Here is a 19,943-nt window from a genome sequence, read left to right on the forward strand (position 1 = left end):
AGATGCGATGCAAGTGTAAGCCACTGTGACACTATTGTTCTTTTTTTTTTTTTAATTGTATCCTCTTTTTTTATATAAATGGCTGTAATGATAATATAAATGAGGGATTTATAATCACTGCTATGTTGGGATTCTTATTAATATCGATACTGTTGTTGATATTATTCATTTTTGTTTGACTACTTTTGGATTGTTTTGTGTCATATTTGTGTGTCCTCTCAATTGCTCTGTTGATTGCTATTGTGAATGTTGCTGGGTCGGGTTTGGTTTTGGAATTGGAATTGTATTATTATGGTATTATTGTGTGTTATTTTGTTGGATTGATTAAATAACAATAAATAAAATACTGGAAAATAAAAGAGTCACTCAGTATTACAAAACAGCAAGTGTATGCATCCTTTTATTGTAGGCTATTTGGAGACCCTACATACAGAGTTGAATATATATAAAATCATGCATTCAGTGTAGAATGAGCCATCATTTCACCTTGTGATTTGTTTTATCGTTTAAAGACGAAGCCCCAAGAACGGCAACATTTGAAATACATTACTTCATTAATTCTGTATATTTGCACAAAGTGTCTGTATTGGATTGGTATCGCCGATACCAGCCTGAATTTTACTTGTATTAGATCGGAAAGAATATCAGTGGTATCGCACATCAATACTGATCATGATAACAAATTAAAGCCAAAATCACAAAATCAATGATATTGAAAAACAGTGTGGACATTTGCTTTGTTTGGTATCCAATCTAGGGTTGTACGGTATACCGGTATTAGTATAGTACCGCAATACTAATGAATCATATTCGGTACTATACCGCCTCTAAAAAGTACTGGTCTACCACCCCCAGTCGCCTCTGTCGTGGTCGTGTCATTGCTGGTTTACGAGCAGACGAGCATGTTCGGCAGCACACAATCACGGAGTACTTACAAGCAGACACAGTGTGTAGACAGAAAAGAGAGAACCGACGCATTTTCGCTTAAAAACTAAAGCTAAAGGTGAAGTTATAACACTGAAACGCCTTCAGGAAGAGGTGCTTTAAGACATGGCTAAAGTCCGCTGTCTGCAGTGTTTTAGCTACTCCTAAATCACAAATCCAAATGGAGTAAGTTTCTTACAAGTATCATCCCTGCAGGACAAAGAATAGCTAAACATGCTTCACTACACACCGTAGCTCACCGGCGTCAAAATGTAAACAAACGCCATTGTTAACATCCACTGTACTGATACCAAATACAGGAGCGTATCTAGTCGATACTACTATGATTACATCGATATTTTTTGGCATCACAGCATGATCTTTCTTTTTTTTTAATTTATACTATGTTTATAAACTCAGGAAATATGTCCCTGGACACATGAGGACTTTGAACATGACCAGTGTATGATCCTGTAACGACTTGGTATCGGATTGATACCCAATTTTGTGGTATCATCTAAAACTAATGTAAAGCATCCAAACAACAGAAGAATACATGATTATTACATTTTAACAGAAGTGTAGATAGAACATGTTAAAAGAGAAAGTAAGCAGATATTAACAGTAAATGAACAACTAGATTAATAATATATTTTCTACCACTTGTCCTTAATAATTTTGACAAAATAATATAATGGAAAATTACACAATATGTTACTGCATATGTCAGCAGACTAAATTATGAGCCTTTGTTTGCTTACTTACTACTAAAAGACAAGTTGTCTTGTATTGTTCACTATTTTATTTAAGGACAAACTTGCAATAATAAACATATGTTTAATGTACCCTAAGATTTTTTGTTAAAATTAAGCCAATAATGCAATTTTTTGTGGTCCGCTTTATTTAGAAAAGTATCAAAAAGTACCGAAAAGTAGGGATGTCCGATAATGGCTTTTTGCTGATATTGTCCAACTCTTAAATTACTGATACCGATATCAACCAATACTGATATCAACCGATATATGCAGTCGTGGAATTAACACATTATTATGCCTAATTTGGACAACCAGGTATGGTGAAGATAAGGTACTTTTTTTTTTAATTAATAAAAATAAGATAAATAAATTAAAAACATTTTCTTGAATAAAAAAGAAAGTAAAACAATATAAAAACAGTTACATAGAAACTAGTAATTAATGAAAATGAGTAAAATTAACTGTTAAAGGTTAGTACTATTAGTGGACCAGCAGCACGCACAATCATGTGTGCTTACGGACTGTATCCCTTGCAGATTGTATTGATATATATTGATATATAATGTAGGAACCAGAATATTAATAACAGAAAGAAACAACCCTTTTGTGTGAATGAGTGTGAATGGGGGAGGGAGGTTTTTTGGGTTGGTGCACTATTTGTAAGTGTATCTTGTGTTTTTTATGTTGATTTAATAAAAAAAAAAAAAAAAAACCATACCGACAATAAAAAAACGATACCGATAATTTCTGATATTACATTTTAAAGCATTTATCGGTTGATAATATCGGCAGGCCGATATTATCGGACATCCCTACCGAAAAGTATTGAAAAATAAATGGGTTATACTTGTATAGCGCTTTTATACCTTCAAGGTACTCAAAGCGCTTTGACACTATTTCCACATTCACCCATTCACACACACATTCACACACTGATGGCGGGAGCTGCCATGCAAGGCGCTAACCACAACCCATCAGGAGCAAGGGTGAAGTGTCTTGCTCAAGGACACACCGGACTTGACGAGGTTGGTAGAAGGTGGGGATTGAACCAGGAACCCTCAGGTTGCTGGCACTGCCACTCTCCCAACCGCACCACATCGTCCCCATTTTGGTACCGTTACCAAAATACTGGTATCGGGACAACACTAATCCATGTATCGCCCACTCTACCATGACTACTGGGGAAGTCACACTGGGATAGATGACTCACTGTAGATGATAGATGTGACAACCACTCGTTTCACTTAAAAACTTAATGAGTTCAAGACAAGTCAAGCACCACACGGTATAGAAAACAGTTGACTACTTTTAAAATGTTAGACTGACTTCCGATATGCTAGCTTCTGCCGTTCCGTGTCCCAAAACTGAGTGCTTAATTATGTTTAATCATCCTTATTTCATTAAAACGAGGTATAGCACACCAACAGAGTGAAGAAGAACATGTGTTATGTGTGTTTAAGATAAGACGGCGGCCGAGAGTCAATCCAAGCCTCGTCACCAAATTGTGGAGATAAGAGAGAGTCTCACTGGAAACGCCGACAGATAACAGAAGGAAAGCACATTAGCGGGGGAAATACAGTTTGAAACTTGCAATGCGTCTGCTTTGTCAAATTGGAGAGTGTCAAAAAACGTGCAAGTACATTATTCACTCAGAAGAGCTCCTGTGCACTCAGGTTGGTCTTCATTTGTTTTGTAGAGATCGACTAGCAGCAAACAAGAGAAACAACTGAAAAAGCAAAGGATTATTTTTGTTAACATTTTATAAACAGGCTAAAATCTTTAATATGTTGTAGATTTGATGATTCTAATGCAAGAATTATGATAACCCTCAGTAGTTTACCAGTGTTTTTTTATCATGTACTAGGAATGCGAAAACTTCATTCTCTAAAACAGGGTCCCCAACATCCAAAATCCGGCCCACAGGAAGTCCCAAGTTAAAAATACATTTTTTTATTATTATTATTTTTTTTTAATCTTGTCTTTCTAATCCATTTTCTACCGCTTGTTACTCTTGGTGTCTCCACACCGCTCAGGCAAATCATATTGTCTAAAAATGAATTTTCCCATCAATAACGTCCATCCATCCATTTTCTACCGCTTAATCCCTTCGGGGTGGCGGAGGGCGCTGGAGCCTATCTCAGCTACAATCGGGCGGAAGGCGGGGTACACCCTGGACAAGTCGCCACCTCATCACAGCCATCGATAACGTGACAATGTTAAATGTTGATGAACATCAATGTTAATTGATGTTAAATGACAAAACGGATTATAATGACAATGTATATTTGTGTATACATATATATATATATATATATATATATATATATATACAGACTGGCCCCTGGCCACATTTTTTTAACCCAATGCGGCCCCCGAGTCAAAAAGTTTGGGGACCCCTGCTCTAAAAACATACATTTTTCAAGGACTTGGTGAAATTTCCACTGTGGTGGACAACATGCAGTCAACTGATAAAATGCATTTTTAAGACCAAAATTGACTAAAGCTAGATTTTGTGAACACAATAAAATATAATTTAATGATCTTTTACAGTGTGCTCATTTGAAGATATTCCAATATTGTTAAATGGATCGCCAAAACATTGATTCTCCTGACCTGACCTTACCACAAATGGAATAAAAACTTAATCTACATTTTTGATTTAATGACAAAACTATGCTTTCCTTTTTGGGTAGCTATTCCTTTAAAAAGAAAAAAAATTTTTTATATTTGTTAACTATTACATTTATTTGCAGGTCAAATATAATATAACCAAAACACTAACACATTATCAGAGCTGTGTCAATACAGCTAGTGAGTGTGCCATACACTCACTGAGGCGTCATTTAGCCATCACTGGAGTCATTAGTGTTGGTGTAAATATTTACATAGTAAATGACTGTTTGTGTTTTTATTTAAAAAGTCTGGATGCTTGTTAGCCACTCCTTCCGTAAATTGAGTATTTTTTGAAAATGTCTCATACCCCCATCCATTTTGAAGCAAACATTTTTTTGGCACAAGTACAGACAACATTGGAAAATAAGTTTAGACACATTTTGCTTTAATAAACAGATGATGCATACATATACATACATGTTTTACCCTGTCACGTCACGTCGCTTGTCTGTCAGACAAGAACACATTAAGTTCATAACAAAAAAAATAAAAAAAAATCCTTCACAAAATGCAGCCAAAAAATATTATAGATTTTCATAAAAACGTTATGTACAGAACCCTCCTCAGTGTTCTTCCAGCATCGGAATGAGGAATTACGATGTTGCTGGTCTGTTGCGATCAGCTTTATGGCTACTCTTGAAACGGTTCACTCATCAGGAACCAACGAGCGCTTGCCAGTTCCTAGAGGTATTTTTCTCCTCTGCTGATCAAGCATTACCCTTGAATAAAATAAATAGTTTTTTTTACAATACTGTTAGAGTTTTGGAAATGTCTCGTTTCTGCACAGCACAGAATATCATAGAAGAATATAAAGCGTCAGAAGCAGGGTCATGTTCAGAAAACAGCTGGTCTGAAGCGTCCTGGCGGTGGAGGAACGATACCAGTGCACGTCCTCCGAGTCATCTGCAAATCACAGAAGTAAGGTATTCAGACTTCATATTTTAACCTTACAGTATTTAAGTTGCTGTGCTAACTGCTAAGCTACGATTGGATATACATATGTACAGTATATACCAGGGGTGTCAAACTCATTTTAGCTCAGGGGCCCCATGGAGGAAAATCTGTGCACACCCGGGCCGGACTTTTAAAATCATGGCATTAAAACTTAAAAATAAAGACAACTTCAGATTGTTTTTTTGTCTTACTTTGGCCAAAAATAGAACAAAATTAGTCTGGTGTTTATGCTTGTTACTCACCGCTGGCAGCGTGTGCACACACACAAATGCAGCCCAAGAGAAGCAACTAACAATTTGCACTCATGTTGTTGTTATAATATGTTGTTATGATAGAATATACTGTCCCCAAACTACGGGCCGCGGGCCGAATGCGGCCCGCCAGCATCCAAATTGCGGCCCGCGGAAAATCTCAAGTTTTTTTTTGTCTGACCGCTTCCATGTTAGTTACCTCTCTTTGTTTATAATGTCTGTATGTATGTATGTGTATATACACACACACACATACATACATATGTATATATATATATATATATATACCGTATGTATATGTATGTATGTATATATATATATATATACACACACACACACACACACACACACACACACACATATACATATATATATATATATATATATATATATATATATATATATATACACACACACACACACATATATATACATACATATATATATACACACACACACAGCCCGGATCCCGGCCAAAATATTTTAACCCAATGCGGCCCCCGAGTCAAAAAGTTTGGGGACCCCTGTACTGTACATTCAGTGCTAATGTGAGTGGCTCACCTTTGCTTGATCGCTATCAGTAGCTGACAACAAAGAAAGCCAATGTGTGTGTGTTACATGGGGAGAAGTTTTCGTGTTCAAAGCCTGAAAATATAATAATGCTTACAACACTTTGGAATGTTGGTGCCCTTTGGTAGCCGCATAAAGGTTACAAACTGCCCTTTTAGTTGATACATGTCAAAAACAAGCAAGGCCAGCCCATGTCAGGAGTAATCTTCATGACAATAATATTCATTTAGCCCTTTCAACAGTTCTTACTCTTGTCCAGTGTACATATACAGTACAGGCCAAAGGTTTGGACACACCTTCTCATTTCAATGAGTTTTCTTTATTTTCATGACTATTTACTTTGTAGATTGTCACTGAAGGCACCACAACTATGACACCGGTGAAGTGAAAACCATTTCAGGTGACTACATCTTGACACCTGTGAAGTGAAAACCATTTCAGGTGACTACCTCTTGAAGCACATCGAGAGAATGCCAAGAGTGTGCAAAACAGTAATCAGGCCAAAGGGTGGCTATTTTGAAGAAACTAGAATATAAAACATGTTTTCAGTTATTTCATCTTTTTTTGTTATGTACATAACTCCACGTGTTCATTCATAGTTGTGATGCCTTCAGTGACAATATATAACGTAAATATTCATGAAAAAAAAAAAAAAAACATTGAATGAGAAGGTGTGTCCAAACGTTTGGCCTGTACTGTACCTTTTCACATTTACAGTAACCATCAAAGTCCTTACTTTCAAATCAGAGGGTGTCCCAACACAACATTTTTACTTCCGATATGATACCGATATTTGAGCTTTGGGTACTGATATTGATCCGATACAATATCAGCAGGAATCATACATATTTTTAAGTATTTTGTAGAGTGGAATGTCAGAAAAGGTTTGCTCAAGTAAAATTAGTCAAACAGAGACAATGGCAGGTACGTATGAAAAACACTAACCTATTTATTGTCAACCATTTGAAATGGACTGATATCTTTAATTGACTTTAAGGGGAGTAGGAATTGTTTTTGTTGCCAACTAGTGGCCACAATAATTCAATAAGTCGTGCCACAGCAAGTTGAATGAGATGAGTTTGTCACTGGATACTATTTTAATATGCTTCTTCCATGGAAACTTTCATTTCTGAAAGTAATATGTAACTTTGATCATTTGATACTTGTGTTTTAAACTGCAATATTGTTCAATTAAGGACACTTATAGCATATGTCTAGCTTGTACATTGTTCAGTATGTACGTTGTCCTCGCCCTGAAGAAAGTAATGCATATAGCAGTACAGGTGGTACTGCACCGGTACGTGCTCCCTACTGGAATTGATACATCCCCATCATCTGCCCATGAATCCAAGGAATGCAGACATGTAATTGCACATTGAAGGAACCTTTCACGGGAGTACAATCGTTACACTAAATAACACTGTGTTTTTGTATTTTGTCATTTAATATACAATACAGGCCAAAAGTTTGGACACGCCTTATTCAATGCGTTTTCTTTATTTTCACGACTATGAAAAAAAAGATGAAATAACTAAAAACATGTTTCATATTCTAGTTTCCTCAAAAAAGCCACTCTTTGCTCTGATTACTGCTTTGCACACTCTTGGCACTCCCTTAATGAGCTTCAAGAGGTAGTCACCTGAAAGGGTTTTCACTTCACAGGTGTGCTTGAAGCTCAACGAGAGAATGCCAAGAGTGGGCAAAGCAGTAATCAGAGCAAAGGGTGGCTATTTTGAAGAAACTAGAATATAAAACATGTTTTCATTTTTTTCACCTTTTTTTGCTAAGTACATAACTCCACATGTGTTCATTCATAGTTTTGATGCCTTCAGTGACAATCTACAGGGGTCGGGAACCTTTTTGGCTGAGAGAGCCATGAAAGCCAAATATTTTAATATGTATTTCCGTAAGAGCCGTATAAAAAATGTTAACACTGAATACAACTAAATACATGCATTTTTTAATTAGACCAACATTTTTAGAGTATAATACGTTTCTTATTCTTTTTAATAAAGGTCTTATTGTGAAGCTAACCAATAATAAATAAAATACTTCTTACCATTAATGTGACTTCTGGTGCTGCATGGTTTTGCTGATGGCTTTGTAGTCTGGTTTATAAGTGGTTATTTTTAACACTGTAATTACTAGCGGAATTATTCATTACTTATCGTGTTAAGCAATGTCAGCTACGATTTATCTGAGAGCCAGATGCAGTCATCAAAAGAGCCACATATGGCTCTAGAGCCATAGGTTCCCTACCCCTGATCTACAATGTACCGTATTTTCCGCACTATAAGGCGCACCTAAAAACCACAATTTTTCTCAAAAGCTGACAGTGCGCCTAATAACCCGGTGCGCTTTATTACGATTCATTTTCATAAAGTTTCGGTCTCGCAACTTCGGTAAACAGCCGCCATCTTTTTTCCCGGTAGAACAGGAAGCGCTTCTTCTTCTACGCAAGCAACCGCCAAGGAAAGCACCCGCCCCCATAGAACAGGAAGCGCTTCACCCGCCCCCGGAAGAAGAAGAAAAAACGCGCGGATATCACCGTACGTTTCATTTCCTGTTTACATCTGTAAAGACCACAAAATGGCTCCTACTACGCGACAAGGATCCGGATCATAAAAAGACGCAATCTCTCCATCCGCACACGGATTACTACCGTATTTCACAGCAACTGATATTCCTGTGAACTGCACTGTGGAACGGGAGCACGTACGGTGAATATTCGCACCACAGGGAATGAGGAGTCATCCTTCACTGTGGTTCTAGCTTGCCATGCTAACTTCCACCCATCCAAAAGAGACCTTTCCAGCCGGCGTCATCATAAAAGCTAACTCGAAGGGATGGATGGATGAAGAAAAGATGAGCGAGTGGTTAAGGGAAGTTTACGCGAAGAGGCCGGGTGGCTTTTTTCACACAGCTCCGAAGGCGAACACACCTTCACTAAGACGGGCAGATAGCGCCGGACGACATACGCCAACATCTGCCAGTGGATCGTAAATGCCTGGGCAGATAGTTTCGGTCACAACTGTGGTCCGAGCTTTCCGGAAGGCAGGATTCACAGAACTGCTGCACAACAACAGCGACACTGACTCCCGATGACTTCTACGAGACGGAACCGGCCATTTTTGGATCCCACGCTTGCGCAACTTTTCAATTCGGACACCGAAGACGAAGAATTCGAAGGATTTACGAATGAAGAATAACTTCAGAAGGTGAGCGCTATGTTTATTTTGTGTGTTGTGACATTAACGTTCGAGCAACATTATGTTGCTATTTATTGCTCTACACCATTTTGAATTTTACTATGTTTGTGATTGCACATTTGCGTACATTTTGGGACAGAGTTGTTAGAACGCTGGTTTTCAATATATTATTAAAGTTTGACTGAACTATCTGACTGTTTTTTTGACATTCACTTTAGCGCAGCGTTTTTTTGACATTCACTTTAGCGCAGCGTAGGCGCGGCTTTTAGTCCGGGGCGGCTTATTGGTGGACAAAATTATGAAATATGTAATTCATAGAAGGTGCGGCTAATAATCCGGTGCGCCTTATAGTGCGGAAAATACGGTAAATAGTCGTGAAAATAAAGGAAACGCATTGAATGAGGAGAAGGTGTGTTCAAACTTTTGGCCTGTACTGTACATATTTCAGTCTACAAACTATTAAGACTTCAAAGATTATTAATTCGTTAAACGATCAAATGTATGATTTTATATATATATATATATATATATGCATATACATATATGTATGTATATACTGTATATATATATATATATATATATATATACATATATATACACACATATATATATATATATATACACATATATATATACACATATATATATATATATATATATATATATACACACATATATATATATATACCGGTATATACATATATACACATATATATATATACATATATATATATATACACATACATATATATATATATATATATATATATATATATATATATATATATACACACATACATACATATATATATATATATATATATATATATATATATATATATATATATATATATATATATATATATATATATAAATATGATTATATGATATGTATGATTTTTTTTAAGTTATATTTTTTGTGTTGGAAAACAAAAAGTGCCCCCAGCATGCCCTAGGCCACTTGATTTTTGACATCCATACATCCATTTCCTACCGCATGTCCCTATCGGGGTCACGGTGGGGGGCTGGAGCCTATCCCAGCTGCTAAATCATAAATGTTATTGTTTAATAAGAGGGTCCCTAGCCTTTTTCTTCTTAGATCTACAGTACTTTTACAATATGAAAAATGGCCGACAGCTATTTATTTTTGTAATGTTTATTTTCATAACTATTTCAACCCAAACAAGGGGAGTCCGCTTGTTCTGCCAGAACATTAACAAAATGTTAGTATTTAAAAATGATATGTTGTACTAAAAATGTTTGTCTGCTTTTTATATTTTAGTATGCATTTATTTCCAGTGCAGGTTTTTAATCTTTATTTGAGCTACTGGTACTTTGACAAAGGGTTTTGTGTTTTATGATAATAAAAATAATAATCACAATGTTAATACATTTAATATTAAAGCGCTTTTCTAAAAACTCAGACACATACAATATCAGTCATTAACCTTAAAACAGAAAACAAAGAAACAGAAAAAAACAGACAAAATCATTCCTGTTTAAAAATGTGGGTTTCAAAATTAATAAAGTTAGTATTGTATATAGTATTACATGACTGGCAACATTTGAATTGCGCTGTTTTTACAAAGCAGATCTTTACACAGTGTGGTTATTGCCTTTATGCTATTTAGTGGTAATTTCATGTTTGAATTGAATAGTTATACAAATACTGAGTTTAAGCAAATTTTCTTTCACACTTTGGTGAGCTTCTCAAAATCAGGTAACTCACAAACTACTGGGTGGAGACCCCGGTTTAATAGTTTGTAGTGTTAAACATCTATACTCAGTGACAAAATACAAAATATAATGTTACTTAGGGTAATCATTGTACATTCCTGGGATTAAAATTTATGTTCCGGGGTGTATACATTCCAAAAGGGAGCACGTCTTGCCAGAACACCGACCCTACCAACTTCTTAAATGTATTTTATTGATGACACCAAAGCTATTGTTAAAGTACCAGTAGAGTGGAAAACAAGTTGACTTTATATGCTTATTTGTGTTTCATTGTAATCATTAAACCAAATCCAATTGTATTTACAATTCGCAAAGTGTGTGAAAATACTGTCTACACATCACAAAATGCCACAAATTCAGTCAGCCATTTTTAATGTTCCTCTCCGAACGTCTTCAGTAATTTCCGTAGAGTGACATCACTGGAGTATCAGTTCAGTCATACTGGAAATATGCACAAATTAGACAGATAGGCGCTGTCTATCATTCACAATCCTTATGTCAGACATGAACACATATGTTTTTCTTTTTTAATGCATTCTAAGTTGTAAATAAATAAATACATTATTATTCCGCCCACAAAACCCTCTAAATAACGATCCAAAACATGCCATCAATACTCTCCATACATATCATGACCTGACTATTAACCAAATATTACCGATGTTATTATAAGCGCTAACGCAGACAAACTATTTTTAGCAGCACTTTACTGTGAGTGGGCAGCAATGTCCTGCCGCCCCCGCATCACCACGTCTCGGCTCGTCAAAGCTATTCTAGAATATAAATAATGCCATTCATCTAAATATTAGGAGGTTTTAGCCTTGAATCTAGAGGTTGTTCATCTGTGACATTCAATTCATACTCGGAGATGGAGACAAACATACAGTGATTGCAGGGAGACTTTCCCTTGTTAAACCTTTATGGGCATCATGATTAATTCTTCATATAAACGGGAAGATATGGACATCCAAACAGTCATCATCGATGTGAGAGCATTTTTATCACGTTTGTAGTTTGTATTTCTTGTTTAGCACTCAGCAATACTGTGACATGATGTTTAGTGTTTCACTAAAGCTGGATCTGTGTAGCAGTGCTTCTAAAACTTGTAGCTCATCACTTTGTATTTAGGATCAAAAATATACGTTTCTGGATCATAATTGTTCCTAAAGTAATCGCTATTGGCTCTCAAAGTCTGCATGATTTGCATTGTTGATGGTAGGGAAGGGATCTGTGGTTCCTACCTCTACGTCATGCAACCAAGAGACTGGCTAGCTCATTATCTCTCAAAATGGCTCGGGAATGTTCGTGAGATTGATACTATTTTGATCATATCTATTTACTCGCTAACTTTGTAAGTCTTTCAGTGTTATACATCAGATAAATGTGATAATAGCTTCAATATAGAGGCAACTTGCTTTTTCATTCTCCTGGTACTTTAAACTACCGTAACTCTTCAACAATAACGCCAACCATTTGTGAAAAAAGAGTATTTGCCGCTTGCAGGGATATACATTTCTTTATGGTAATCCAACTGTGTCAAGAAGACAAGACTTTGATGCAAAGCAGAGTAAGGGTTTGTTTACCAAGGAGTGTCAGCCTGTCAGACGGAGAAGGAGATTGGGCGTTTCCTGTTTTTTGTGTTTCGCTGCCCATCATGGTATAGAATGACATGGTGTAGTTATGTAAATTTACCTGTACTGCGGGAGTTTCCGAGAATGATACGAGTCTTCTTTTTCTGCCGTAGTGGAATATTTTAGGGCAGGATCTTTGAGTCTTGAAATGCAAATGAGCGAGCCTTTCATACGGCCTTTATGCTCAACGAGGCTTAACTGAGAACACTTTGATGGGCCTCTTTGCACATGCACCGCTCTCCCCTCAGCCACACCGAAACGCGTTTCAATAAACATGAAAAACACTTGAGTGTGGAGATACCCTCACAAGATGCTGGTACGACGACAATGTGTAACTATGCGGACTTTCAGACATACATACCGCAGTCGTTATGAAAGACGTGGGGGAAGCAGTGCAAGAAACCATAACCACAGCGGCAGTAGGAACAGCCCTTACGGACCCATTCACCATGCGGAATCAAACCACAGCGCCTACACAGACAGAGAAAGGACAATGTATGTGTTGTGGCACATAAAATCAGGCAGTCGTGTTCCTGTAATATATGCAACAAATATAACATGTATTTTGTTTCAAATTGGCATGACACATAATAATAAGTACATTTGATAGGTAAGAGGTGTCGTGTTGTCACTATTGCATGACGACGAATGATGCATATGTTGTTATTCTGCACCGACATGTATCTACAGTGGTAACTCAGGTTTCGTTAGTAATCTGTTGAATAACACGAAACCGCACAAAAACCGAAGCAAATTTTTTTCCTTACGGAAAATACAATACACATTTTTAGAAAGAATTGTTATAGTTTTACATGCAGAAAACAATGTGAAATTCAAAAAAGTATAAATTTACCTTAAACACAACTATTATCTTTATTGACGACTAGAGATGTCCGATAATATCGGCCTGCCGACATTATCGGCCGATAAATGCGTTAAAATGTAATATCGGAAATTATTGGTATCGTTTTTTTATTGTCGGTATCGTTTTTAGTTTTTTTTGTTTTTTATTAAATCAACATAAAAAAACACAAGATACACTTACAATTAATGCACCAACCCAAAAAACCTTCCTCCCTCATTTACACTCATTCACACAAAAGGGTTGTTTCTTTCTGTTATTAATATTCTGGTTCCTACATTATATATCAATATATATCAATACAGTCTGCAAGGGATACAGTCCGTAAGCACACATTATTGTGCGTGCTGCTGGTCCACTAATATTACTAACCTTTAACAGTTAATTTTACTCATTTTCATTAATTACTAGTTTCAATGTAACTGTTTTTATATTGTTTTACTTTCTTTTTTATTCAAGAAAATGTTTTTAATTTATTTATCTTATTTTTTTTTTTTTATGTACCTTATCTTCACCATACCTGGTTGTCCAAATTAGGCATAATAATGTGTTAATTCCACGACTGTATATATCGGTTGATATCGGTAGATTTCGGTATCGGTAATTAAAGAGTTGGACAATATCGGAATATCGGATATCGGCAAAAAGCCATTATCGGACATCCCTATTGACGACTTATTGACAAAGAGGGCAATCCTTGTTTTTTTGCGATTCTGAACCAATATAAAATTTTCAAGAATGTATTTTTAAAAATGTTTTTTAAGCAATATCTGTGCTTACCTAAGAGGAGCTTTTGTAATCTATTGTGAAAAATGTTTAATTGTCATTTACATACCAAAATAATATATTGTGAGAATTGGTCAAAAATCATCACCCCAAGAATCGGAATCGATGAATTGTGAGTTGCTGTAAGATTCACATCATTACCTTTAACTTTTCTCAACTGATTCAAAATCCTTCCAACCAAAACTCATTCAAAACATTCAGGCAATGTTTTTCCACTTTTAAATGACTACATTTCAAACATTCACACACAATCTTTACAATTGCCTCGTCCAGTTAAGAAGAAAAATCACATGTCTTATCTGCAAACACGCGTTTCGGCTACAAGATCATTGAAGGCTGTCAGGCGTCTCCAAATGTGAAGGTAAACGCGGTGTAATGGGGCGCTGTGTTGTTTTTGTGTTACCTGATGCGCTGGTTGTACTCACAGCTCCTGCCGGTAAAGAAGGGAGGACAAGCACAGAAGCTGCCCAGAATACAAGTCCCTCCATTCTTACAACAGCTTCGGCTCTGCTCAGCACCTAGGAGGTGAAGGAAAAGAACATAAATATTTAATAAACAGTTTTTCCACTGAGGGGCATATACATTTTATAGATAAAACAGTCAACGCAGGCTTTCGAAGGTTTTTGGGGATTGGCCAAAAATGTCTGAATTTGTGGCAGCTTTTTCAGAAAGTAGCGACAAAAGTTGCAATGTTTTGGGGCTTTTTTTTTCAACAACATTGAATCCATTTGTGAATTTGTTGTCGATGTTTTCAGCTTTTCTTGTAACCTTAACCTAAAAAAAGCATATGATTTCAACAAGAATTGGAAAACAGTTACTGTATTGATGTTTTACTAATTTTATACCAGACAGACTTAAAAGTAGACATTAGATGGCATATATTTAGTGTAAAATTACTGTACTTTTTTAATTAAATATCACTAATAATAGTAATAATTTGAGAAGTCCGATAATATCGGCCGATAAATGCGTTAAAATGTAATATCGGAAATGATCGGTATCGGGGTTTTTTATCGGCATCGTTTTTTTTTTTGAATTTTTTTAATTAAATCAACATAAAAAACACAAGATACACTTACAATTAGTGCACCAACCCAAAACACCTCCCTCCCCCATTCACACTCATTCACACAAAAGGGTTGTTTCTTTCTGTTATTAATATTCTGGTTCCTACATTATATATCAATATATATCAATACAGTCTGCAAGGGATACAGTCCGTAAGCACACATGATTGTGCGTGCTGCTGGTCCACTAATAGTACTAACCTTTAACAGTTAATTTTACTCATTTTCATTAATTACTTGTTTCAATGTAATTGTTTTTATATTGTTTTACTTTCTTTTTTACTCAAGAAAATGTTTTTAATCTATTTATCTTATTTTATTTTATTAATTTTTTTTAAAAGTACCTTATCTTCACCATACCTGGTTGTCCAAATTAGGCATAATAATGTGTTAATTCCCCGACTGTATATATCGGTTGATATCGGTATCGGTAATTAAAGAGTTGGACAATATCGGAATATCGGATATTGGCAAAAAGCCATTATAGGACATCCCTAATTATAATTACAGAAAGAAACACCATCAAATCCTTCCCTATTGTCTACTTGAAAACGTTTTGTCCATATTAAACATTCATTTATATTCCAACACATTTATTCCTGCACATTAAGAACATTTGTAAACTGTTAAACACAATACATAGTGGTATTTGTTTGCTGGTAAAAAAGAGACAATGAGAAATAATAATCACACTTTAAAATGTTGGTCATGTTAACGCTGCATCTTTGTTAGGTCAACATGGCAAATGAAAATATGTTCTTAACTGTCTTACTCTAGACACATAAATGTTGAACACACTAACTCTATGAATAAATTCTCAGGGCATTCAGTCGATCGAAACTGGACTGTTTGGTTGGTCTTAGAAGACGTTTCTCCTCAGTTCATGCTCATAGACTTAGATAGGTCAGATCTAGTCTACAAGCTGGTGCCAAAACCCAAATACTTATAGACCAAAACCAGGAGAGTGTGCCTGGGCAAGGATGGTTCAACTTCTAAGACAAACCAAACAGTCCAGTTGCCACCGATTGAATGCCCTTAGAACACAATGACCAGGATGAATGAGAACATCCATGGACATGTATGAATACATACAAACTGGGCAGTGAAGACTTAGGTATGTCGCTTAATGTTTATATATTAAATTACCCAGAAGGTTAGGCGCCATAGACAGGAACTGGAAGTAGGTCTAAAGCTACGCGGGAGAACAATTGTGCCATTCGAGCAATAAAGTTGCCGTTACTGCTTTGTCTACCCAAGAAACAAACATAACTTTTGATTAGACAGGTAATGTTTGTGTTTGAGTGCTGCTCAGAGACAAATTATTTTGGCAAAATTGACACTGATTGGTCAAAATGTGCAAGGAAGTTGTCGGAATTGGACAAAGTTGCGAGGCCACGCATTATTTTGCGGGGATTGGTTGAATTGGCGCAATTGCAAAACCATGAACTCCTAGAGGGACTGATAAAAGATGTTTAAAGCAATCCAATATCGGTCAATATAAGCTAAACTATCAGAACAAAATATATTCACTTTGGTATTGCTGACGAGGCAAATTATCTAAATAATGCTGAGTTAATTAGATATTTACAATAAAAAAAACAGGCTGAGGGTCAAAAATGGCCTCCATGCTGCATTTTGAACACCCTGCTCTATCTGCTTTCTGTTACAGCTCCTAAATGCATGTAGATTTACACTAAAGATCACAACAGGATCAAGACACTGTTAAAAGTTTAGATTTATTTAGGGTCCCAGTCTGTGTGGTGGCAGCACATCTGTAATCTGTGACGAAAAGCATTCAACCATTCGACGGCACATTCCTGCTGCGCCTCTGCTTTGCATCAGCAGACAAACGCAAATGGTCTGAACAAACGTCTGAAAGTAACAGAAATGCACTAAAACTAACACAGAACCGCACTTAAACCTTTTTTTTTTCTACCCTGAGTTTTTGTGCCAAAAACTTACAGGATTTCCATACAATGAAATACTTACAAGGTCTGTTTAACTTCATTTACCCTTTCTTAGAACTTTTAACAAACATGAAGAAAAGAAGCATACTATTACTTACTGTTGGTGAGGCCGACGAAGGGCATGACGGCACTGGCATCACGGTGTTTACGGTCTGCGTTATTTGGCGAGTTCACCTGGGTAAACTGATCTAACAAGTCCTGAGAGGGCTGCTGTGAGTTTCCCTCGGAGGAGGACAACAAAGGGAATGCAGGAGTCTGGCCTTTGCTGCACCCGTCTGCCTCGCACCCTGAAAAGAAAATCACATTCAGATTTCATCCATCCATCCATTTTCTACTGTTTGTCCCTTTCAGGGTAGCGGGGAATGCTGGCATGTTAAGCAAAATTGTATGAAACCATGACGTTTTGAATGGGAAATGTACTGCAGGGGTGCAAAAAAGTTGGAAAAATGTTGAGTCTAATAAAGCAAAACTGACATGATGCATTTGGTCAGTGATAAGCCTTTTTTCAAATGCAAAACACTTCACAGAAATAACAATTGCTCTGCTGCTTAGAGGACATTGTGGGCTTTCCAGAAAGGCTGCCATACTGACGAGCAGGTTTTTATATTTACCGATACAGTTACTGTGTTTTCAAAAAGGAAGAAAATGAATGTGTAACCAATAGTGGGTTTTGGTAGTCACTTTGAAGATACAGTAACCAACACATTTATACAATGTCCTCTACAGTGGATTTGAGGATGTACAACTACTTTTTCATTAAAATGCAACAAAATGCAAAAATACTGTATATTGATGTGTACTCAAGAAGAAAAACCGCTTCTTGTGGTATATATTCACAACATGACTGACACACCCAACTTAATATAGTATATCTAATTAAAGTATTTAAAGAGTATACCATTGTCCACTGCAGAGGACATTGCATAGAAAACAAAATACATGTTTCCTGAAAGTTTATTTTTCCTGGTCTGAGGAGGTTAAATGTAAATGTGCATCTCAATTATTAGAATATTGTAAACAGTTTATTTTTAGGAGTTCAATTCACATTAAGAAATGCACAAACCATTTTTTTAAATACTTAAAAAAATATAATATTCTGTTTTATTTTTGTATTATTTTTAAGCCGTAATCATCAACATTATTAAGAAATTACCGAAATACATGCAATAGTTCACTATGTGTGTGTAGTCAATCTGCAATGTAGTAGTTTTACTTCTTGAATCTGACTGCTGGAGTAAATTCATTGTTCACAGATATTTTTTATTTTTGAAATGCACCTTTTTTTGCTGAAAAATATCAACTGGAAGATAAATGATATTAATGATTAGTTCTACTATCGTGCATTTGCAATAGTTTTAAAACGGTGTTATTTAACTAAAACAGGCACAATGCATGCAGAAAATGTAAATGGTCCTGACCTGAAGTGGGGATGGCATCAGATTCATGCAGACACATCAAAGCCAGAAACACGATCTTTAAAACCCTACAAACGGGCAAAAAGGTAATTAAAAAAGTAACTATTTTGTTACAATCATTTAAGTCTCTACTCACCTGTGCATGAGCATCGTTGTAGTTTAAAAAAAAAAAAAAGAAAAAAAAAAAAAAGAAGGAAAATCCACTAAACGGCGGTTGCAACTCCAAAAAAATGGAAACGGCAAAGCGAAAAAAGTTCCATGTAAAAGAGAGGAATAATTTATCTTATGTTGTCCTGAAAAGTGTTTTCTGTTCCGTGGTCTTGTCTGTTGTGTTGTTAGATCATCCAGGTGCCTCTCCTGCAGGTGGGCTGGCCCCGGAAGTCCCGCCCACTGAGTCTCCCGCTGTCTGTCATGGCGCAATCAACAAATAACGCCAGTAATTCATGTATATAGTGCTAATAATGAAACAATATAAAACGGGTTGAAATGTATCCTATGTGTAGTCGACCATGTTTTTTAAGTGTTTCTTTTTTAAATAGATTGTCATAGAGATATGTAGGTTACTATATGACATCCGTTTTGGAATACTATAGAATGAGGGCGTTGTCAGACACTGCCATCTACTGGCGTGTTTTTGTCAGTGTAAATTGACTTTGTGGAGACGGTATATTGAAAAACATGTATTAAACTATTTAATTCACACATTAGTAGTGCTTTGCTTGCAGTATAAGGAGCGATTTAATTTATAATGGTGGAATTTGACCAGGTTAACCCATAAGAAGGCTTCATGTGTGTTAAAGTGTGTCCTCCATAGCTAAATCCTAGAGTGCCTCAGGCTACTGTGCTGTAAACTAGCTCATTTTCAAAAGTGTGTTTTTGTCATTAATCTCATAATAACTGCAATTATAAGATAGGGTGTCAAGTATTACAATTCATCCATCCATCCATCCATTTTCTACCGCTTATTCCCTTTGGGGTCGCGGGGGGCGCGGGAGCCTATCTCAGCTACAATCGGGCAGAAGGCAGGGTAATACAATTCAATTCTTCTTAATGTATTTATTTGAAGGCCTACTGAAACCCACTACTACCGACCACGCAGTCTGATAGTTTATATATCAATGATGAAATCTTAACATTGCAAC

General features: G+C 36.2%; 1 protein-coding gene across 1 annotated transcript; it reads right to left on the reverse strand.

The window, feature by feature from the left end:
• Positions 1–5,110: 5,110 nt before the first annotated feature.
• On the reverse strand, positions 5,111–19,219 carry tdgf1 (teratocarcinoma-derived growth factor 1). The gene is made up of 6 exons (XM_061980608.2): positions 18,938–19,219; positions 18,805–18,869; positions 17,485–17,673; positions 14,756–14,870; positions 13,066–13,175; positions 5,111–5,255 (listed from the first exon to the last, which is right to left on the reverse strand). Exons 1-6 carry the CDS (start codon positions 18,949–18,951, stop codon positions 5,149–5,151), a joined length of 600 nt encoding a protein of 199 aa, XP_061836592.1. The 5' UTR covers positions 18,952–19,219; the 3' UTR covers positions 5,111–5,148.
• Positions 19,220–19,943: the final 724 nt, after the last annotated feature.

The sequence above is a fragment of the Nerophis lumbriciformis genome, linkage group LG20, assembly GCF_033978685.3.
Source record: "Nerophis lumbriciformis linkage group LG20, RoL_Nlum_v2.1, whole genome shotgun sequence".
Taxonomy (NCBI): domain Eukaryota; kingdom Metazoa; phylum Chordata; class Actinopteri; order Syngnathiformes; family Syngnathidae; genus Nerophis; species Nerophis lumbriciformis.